Source organism: Plutella xylostella, chromosome 16 (genome assembly GCF_932276165.1).
Source record: "Plutella xylostella chromosome 16, ilPluXylo3.1, whole genome shotgun sequence".
In the NCBI taxonomy this organism is placed as follows: domain Eukaryota; kingdom Metazoa; phylum Arthropoda; class Insecta; order Lepidoptera; family Plutellidae; genus Plutella; species Plutella xylostella.
Window position 1 is genome coordinate 8,558,822 of NC_063996.1, and position 8,033 is coordinate 8,566,854.

An 8,033-nucleotide genomic window follows, 5' to 3' on the forward strand; every position below is an offset into this window, starting at 1 on the left:
TAACAAACATAAACTCGAACGGCCGTGACCCGGTTTCTTGATCTGCATCGAACACCGGATCCGGTTTTCCTTATTGGGACTGAGATTAAATGGCAAGGACCTAACCTTAGATACAACTCGTCTATCTACACATATTAAGGCGCGTTCACACGACATATGAAATATTGGTTTAAATACACTCAGGGGCAATGAAAAAGTTCCACTCACAAAATTCCGACATCAAAGAAACCCGATTTTTTCAAACATTTAATTTTAGATTTGAACAAAATATTTTTGTTGGTTATATCCTGATGCCATGTTAAATGTACTTCAATGTTGCAGAAGGCGTAATTAAGCTAACCTTTTCCGTTTAGGAGTAATTTGGTGCTTTTTTCAGTGGAACCTTTTCATTGTCCGTGAGTGTATAACAGATTTTGGCCCTGAACGTTGTTAATTAAAACATCCAAAGTAAATATGCATCCTTTTAACCATATAAACATATTTTTTTATACACACACACACACACACATTTCGATGTTAAATATTGGCAATACAAATAGAAAATGAGGGAAAACAGGGACATGGGTTGAGGGGTTTCAGCAATTAAGGTAATTAAAATCATTAACATATAAAAATATTGTGTACAAAACAGTAGGTGTTAACCGAAACGGGGTAACTCAGGTGGTCATTCTGAACAACTTTTCAAAAAGGCTCAATGTTAAGAACCCGCGACATTCAACTCCAAAAGTTGAACGGGTGGACCGGACCGATTTTCGTGAAACATGGATAACAACACTCGGGTCGTTTGGGGGCTCCGCTACCACACCACATACAGATACACAGGCACGTTAAAGCACCCCTCTCTTTCCCTCGGGGGATAAAAATAGATTACACTGGTTATCATACAGCATTTTTTTTGTCTAAGAGTTTAAAAAATCGGGTAAGTAATACGAGGTATAAAAACGAATAGTATAACATTGACAAGGTATCCGCCCATATTATATAAATTTATTAAGTATAACGTTCACTGTGTATAAGAAACGGAAAGTATAATTACTAAATACATAATTTCGTAAAGGATAACGTTCAAAAAGTATAATTTCAATTGATATATCGATTAAAATGTATAACGTTCATAATATATAACGTTTATAACATATATTCAACGTATATAATATCATTATGTATAACGAACAAAAATAAATAAATTATTGGAGCTATGTTGTGAGACGCTTCGCTCCGCTTCGCTCCGCTTTGGTTTCGACGAATATGTGCACCAACACGCTCCTCCTCGCTTTGCTCGTCGTCGCATCTTTAGGTTTTGGTGCTAGGGGGTTTGACGGCGTTAGCTAATTAAACACAGATTACGTGATATGAGAAGAACTTTATACAAAATGATAGTATATATTTTAATTGATATACGTAATGTATGTTATACGAATTGATATTAGTCCTCGTGAGTGTTAGTTATTTTGATATTATATGAAATGTACGTTATACCAATTGGATCTTATACCTTATGAAAATATAGATGTTGTTGTTATATATATTTTTATACGTCGCAATACGCACCCAAAAAATCATGTTTTTTTTAATTTTAATTTCCTACATTTAAACGTCACGTCCTCTATGTATAAAATTTCTGAAGACCCAAAAGCCAAATTACAAGTACCTCATCGGTAAACGATAATTTCATGCCTCCTTAATCGTCCAAGCAGCTCTTCCCGCCACTTTGATAGGTTTCCAGAACTAAACTAATTAAAAGATTTCTAAGTACGATCTTCGTTCGCCGCGAAGTCTTTCGGAGGACGGAAATGGGCTAAATTTGTCATTAAGTCTAATTAGAACTGAGTTTTTCTGGCAATAAAACGAGGTGGAAGATCCCTTAACGGCCGTTGGGTTGTGGTGATTGTAATGGTGATTAGATGTGCTGTTGTGTCTTCTGTGAGTATACAGGGTGTTGCAAAAAGAATATATACTAAGCCGAAATATACGTGTGCAGTATGTTATATCTAACCCCGAAAATGAAATCAGAATACCCTTTTTGGAACATCCTGTATAGGTACTTTACCTACCTTACTGACTATTATATTTATAGCTGTCCTCAATCATGTAGGTATGATAATTTTTAAATAACCTCCTGACACCTGGCGTGCTATGAGTAGGACATTGAAAAAAAATAATATATATAGTTTAAAAATACCTGTATTAAAAGTTTTATGGAGTATCCCTGTTATTCCTTTAAAGTTTTATAAAGTACCTATCCCTTAAACAATTTGTTCTTTGACAAAGTGACAAAACAGTTCGGTAGTTAAAATATATATATATTTTTTTAATTTAATAACAGTGTATACATTTATACCTCTCGGGGTCAGGAGGATAATGTGAAATTTAAGTTTTAGTCTGAAAATGAAAACAATTTTAATTTAATTTAATGGTTTACTAATATACGCCTTGCGACATTACTTATGCGACCTATCGTGAGCTATAAGTACCTATATGTGAGTACAAAAAATGTTCAGCGAAAAGCGGGTGGCTCGCTTGCGAGTCACCTCTGACTACCCCTTCGGCGATTACAGTCGTGGGCATAATATGTACGTCTGTCTACTACAGTAGCAGCACTCACATTTTTTCACCTGATAGTGAGTTTTGAGTTTTTTTTACCCAATCCAACCATCAACCATCACCCGCTTTGCGGTTTTGCCTGTTGTGCCAACACTTGTTCCCGTGACATGTCCAATTTTTACAGTTCTTTTCTATCTTCAGAGGATTTTGAATAACATAATTTACGTGTTAAACGTATCCAATCTCTGATTGGTTGGATCTGCGAGGTACACAATTAATGTAATTTTGAACCGTTAAATGAGATAATTTGATATAGCTGTATTGTACTATCGGGGAATCGGCCGGTATCCTACTTTGAAGCTTAGAACGGTGAAACCTGCCCTCTGCAAAAAGTTCCACCATTGACTAATATACCTATTACTAGCGTTAACTATATAAATAATAGCTGTTGCCCGCGAGCTTCGCTTCGCCTTATAATTATTTTCCCGTGGACGTCTCCCGAACTATACAGTGCCACAAACTTATCTGTTCCGGTGACAGCTCACATAAATGTTTAATATTTCCTAATTATATAAGATTTTAAGTTTGCTCGTATTGTTAATTCGCTCTTGCGGTGTTAATAAACCCATCTAATCTTTTACAATATACAATTCATTAGTAAGTAATGAGATATGGATCAATTTAGTTCGCTCTCACCGGAACAGATAAGTTTGTCGCACTGTACCTACCCAATAACATGCCATGTTGGTATTAAATTAGATGAAAGTTGACAAATAAGTACAGACTAAAAATGATTTTCATGCCTTCATAGAGCAAAGACTTGTATGGCAATGGCAGAATACTCAATTATAAATGTTTATTTTAAGCATCTAACTTATGCAGTTTTGGTTTTTTCATAGGTACTTACTTCATTTTTTTCACTTTAACCCCCATTTAAAAAAATAATAAACCATAACTATACTAAGGTGTGCAGACATGTTAGATTGAAAACATCTAGCTATCTTGCAATATCCTATTGTAACTAAGCTTTAAGGCTGTTTTAACATCATGCAGATTTCATCACGCACGCGGGATAGCACGGCATTTTCCCGCATCTCGCGTGCATATTCCACGCGTTACAATGAATACTTGTATGATGTATGAACTCGTGCAAGGAATGTGATCAAATCCGCATGCTGTAAAAACAGCCTAAGTTAAATGCCAAATTTCAACCGCTAACTCCACTTTTTTGTGGGAATCTACAGTACCTAAGCTACGTCCCTTCCAAATTTCAAGTGCCTACGTTTAGCCGTTTAGATTGTGCGTTAATATCGTGTGCGTGTCAGTCATGAGAATTCCGTTTGTAGAAAATCTCTGCACATTAAATTTATCCTAAGATAAAAAAATAACGAAATTCTTACAAAATTTAAACCCCTATTTTATCCCCTCACAGGTCGAAGTTTCAACCCGGGACCTTAGGCATAGCAGTCAGGGTCACTAATCACTACGCCAGTCAGCCGTCATATTTTTATCTTTTGAAATTAACTAATCGCATACAACTTTTAACCCCCCCCCCCCCCCCCCTTTAACTCCTTACAACCTTTTTTTCGCAATAAAAAGTAGCCTATGTTCTTTCTCAGGGTCTAGACCATATGTACCTATACCAAATTTCATTCAAATCCGTTTAGTAGTTTTTGCGTGAAAGAGTAACAGACAGACAGACAGAGGCGGGCACAACGAAGTGAATGGTCTCGACATCTTCCACGACAGCCTTAACTGTTTCAAACTACTACAATTCTTTTCAAAATAAAAATAAAAAATTATCTTATTTATTGGGTTCATAACTTCATACCTACATCTCTTTTCTACTTTTGTTGCTCACATTGTTATGTTGGGTTAATCTTTGGTTTGGGGTAACATGTATCATCATCACGACCCATCACGTCCCCACTGCTGGGGCACGGGTCTCCTTCCAATGAAGGAAGGGTTTTAGGCCTAGTCCACCACGCTGGCCAAGTGCGGGTTGGTGGACCCCAACACAAGCAAGCTTGTGCTGAGAGAGTTGTCGGGTAAGTGGGCAACCCGACTGTCAGATGTTTTCAAGCTGCCCGAAGGCCTCTGACTAAGCTTAACGACTGCTGCCGAAGCTGCAACCGGGACCCACGGCTTAACGTGCCGTCCGAAGCACGGAAGCGTCCAGAAAAGCACCACTTGAAATTGGTCACCCATCCAATGGCTGACCGTGTCAGTTGTTGCTTAACCTCAGCAATCAGTTACGATCACTGAGGCCCGCTCGACTACGGACGCTTCGGTAACATGTATACATTGCCCTAAACTATTAAGATTAATGCATTAATGTTTTACTGTTATCTTTCACATTTTTTAACACAGGTTAATCTTTAGCTTAGGTTAGTCTTTAGTTTAGATTTTAGATTAAGTACCTAACTTATCCTGTTGTAGTATCGTTTAAGAATGATGTGGATACCTATAGTATATATAGTAGGAGTATTTTGAACAAAAAAAAAAAACAATTTCACCCGAAAGAACCGTGTATTCACGAGAATTTCAGACAGCATTGGTATTAATCCAATTGGTGAAGGCAGACACCTTAGTGTAGACCGCTGGCTGCTCGGTACAATTTTTAGATCCCGACGAGACTATTCCAACAAGCATGCCATGCATGTAGAGTGGCCCTCCCGAGTCTCCTTTATAGCAGGCGTTTTTCTGTCCGCGTCTGTATGGTGGACCATCGTGGGCACAAATCATGTTCTCGGTGATTCGACCACCGTGAAGACGGCTGCATTCGTCGTGCTTTACTGTGTATACGGTCACTTCTTGCAGATCTTCAGAATGGTTACTGGACTAAAAGGAATATTTAAAGAAATAAAAATATTAAAATATGTTAAAGGGCCTAGAAGACCAAAATGGCCTTGAGCGTCATAATGTACTCGTTATCGACTTTAACAACACCGGACACAAAGTTTACTATTGTTTAAGTGTGTCTCTTGAGGAGGAAAGAAGAATCTTCGAGTGACGTATATGACGATCGTACGACGACGTATATGTCGCAGGCAACTGGTTTAATCTCCTGTTTAATTGAACCACTAGCCCGTTCATTGGATGGCGCTGTTCAGTTGTATGACTAGGCCGAACGTTGATTGTACAAGCGTCACAAAACGTCCAACTAGTTAGCTGACTTAAAATCAGTCAGGTGGTGAATAAAACAAATATGGCGTCTAACAGCTAACAGCTGACACAAAAAGCACCTATATTGTTAGTTTTTTGCAAATAAATTAGCTTTAAAGTGCGTTATTTGTGTTAAAATAGTGTGACAACATGGATTTACCTATTATTACGCCGCGGGCGGATAGTTTCAAAGAAAAAAAGTGGTGAAACTGGATGATTATGAACAACAATATGAAGGTACGTTTATTGTTATTGTTTAGTTAATTTGTGAGATAAGAGCTTTGTAACATAGTCTTTTTGTTGACTCTTGTCTGGTGATGTTCACCCTAACCAGACATTACAAAGTTGCTATACTATATCCCATTCAACGACTTCGCTGAATGACGTTCAGTCAAGACGTCGAACGTTACAATCAACGACTTGACGAGTTGTCCTTTAGTCATACAACTGAATAGCGCCATCCAATGAACGGGCTAGTGGTTCAATCAAACAGGAGATTAAACCAGTTGCCTGCGACATATACACCAGTATGCGACGCGCGACAAAATGTGGTGTTGTCGTGCCCTCCGTGGTAGGTAGACTTTTCCTTATACAGGGTGTTGCAAAGTGGTGTAACTACTAAACTGAAAGGGGGTGACTTAGCAGAGGGTCAATCTGAACAACTGTGGTTATAAGACTTTTGTTTTTTTTTTTCTGCGGAGGCAATCATACCAAGTAGGTACTTAATAGAAAACTTACGTCCGTGCGACCCCAACCAGCAACCTGAACCGCATGGTTGTTGGGCAATTCCAAACCAGATGGAACGATAAAAGCAGGCTTTGTAACATTAGACATCGGCAGTCGCGTCCTTAGCGTCAGCAAAGCGATATCAGCATTAAAATTTGCTTCATCAAAGTTGGGATGGCTCTGGTAATTTCTTACGTCGACAATATGGCCACCCTTTTCATATTTGCTGGATCCTGCGCGGATACGAATATTACGCGGCTTAACGTCGTCGTAGTTGCCGTTAGAGCTGTAAAAAGATAGTTTTTTTTAGTTTTTTAACGAGTAGGGGAGGGGGTATTAACTGGCCACTTAAACATCTTGGCCACTTTACGTGTGTGCAACATCTAATTGCATGATCTAATTCAGGTGATTTATATATTTAATGATGCACTTGATCTTGTAAGGTAATTTAAACAGAATTCTGACTTGAAAGAAAGCAGAAGGGCTACTAACTATGTTATCAGCATACAGTGCGCAGCAGTTATGACGGTGCGTTCGGACAAAATGACTGCGCCGCATTTGAATTTCCATTTGCCTCCATAACGTTCTTCCATTTGCACTATGCTCGGGTATTTGTTGACGCTCGCGTCTTTTCCTCCGTTGATGTAGACCCCGACATCCTCTATCGCAGTCGCTGTGGCTGCCAAGGCTGCGGATAACGAAGATAAACAGTGTAGGTGCAATCAATAACGAAATCATTTTGTCAACGACCCACCTAGTTATATCTCAAACGCTACGTTACTCGCGAAACAAGCTTAGCCAAGTGTGTGAGATTAAATTAATTGAATTTGAGTAAATTTTAATTTGAATTGACAAACCTATCAAACACTCCATCAATTCGCCCAAAACAAAATATCTGATATGATATTTCTATATTATAATAATATATTGTAATTGTAGGAAAAAAAATTCTAGTTAAATAAAAAAAAAACTTACTAATGATAATGAACGCAGAAGTAGTCGAAAACATCATGATATCGCTTCTCAACTAGCAATAAAATAAAAGAATGTAATGGCTTGAAAAGTAATGCTAAAGTACTTTGAAAGTATATTTAATAGTATATTCAAGGTGAATATAATTAATGTAATGGTGAACCGTTAAATGAGATAATTTGGTACAGTTGTATTGTACTATCGGGGAATCGGCTGAATAAAAGACTAGCTTAATGACGCTGCATGCACTTCTGTACCTAGCATGGAAGTAATGAGTACTTCGTACGTAAGTAGTACTACTTATTACTTCCATGGTACCTTATCAAACTCACGAACCGTCAATTTTCAGATTGACAAGGTACAAAAGTGTATAATTAAGTAGTTATTTATGCAGCTGACTGTATATTTAACAGCGCATCAGAATATTATCAACTAAAAAAGTAGGTAAATACTTATTTTGATCAAATTGTAAATTAAATATTTTAAAAAATGTGGTCATTTGGTCTCGAAATTTTTGAAGTGGAACTTTTTGGAGAGGGCAGGCTTCACCTTTCTAAGCTTCAAAGTAGGACACCGGCCGACTCCCCGATAGTACAATTCAACTGTACCAAATTATCTCATTTAAC

General features: G+C 37.8%; 1 protein-coding gene across 1 annotated transcript; it reads right to left on the reverse strand.

Annotated features, from left to right (window-relative positions):
- Positions 1–5,047: 5,047 nt before the first annotated feature.
- On the reverse strand, positions 5,048–7,062 carry LOC105380554 (trypsin). Its single transcript, XM_048626495.1, has 3 exons — positions 6,928–7,062; positions 6,448–6,721; positions 5,048–5,385 (listed from the first exon to the last, which is right to left on the reverse strand). The coding sequence occupies exons 1-3, from the start codon at positions 7,026–7,028 to the stop codon at positions 5,089–5,091; spliced, it is 672 nt and encodes a 223-aa protein (XP_048482452.1). The 5' UTR covers positions 7,029–7,062; the 3' UTR covers positions 5,048–5,088.
- Between the last annotated feature and the right edge of the window lie 971 nt (positions 7,063–8,033).

Excerpts from the sequence above, each read along its gene's own strand:
- LOC105380554 (XM_048626495.1), bottom strand. The coding sequence starts at position 7,028 with ATGGAAGAACGTTATGGAGGCAAATGGAAATTCAAATGCGGCGCAGTC. Across the intron at positions 6,722-6,927 it reads CACTGTATGCTGATAACATA|CTCTAACGGCAACTACGACG; the intron begins GTTAGTAGCCCT and ends ATCTTTTTACAG. Across the intron at positions 5,386-6,447 it reads CTGGTTGGGGTCGCACGGAC|TCCAGTAACCATTCTGAAGA; the intron begins GTAAGTTTTCTA and ends TATTCCTTTTAG.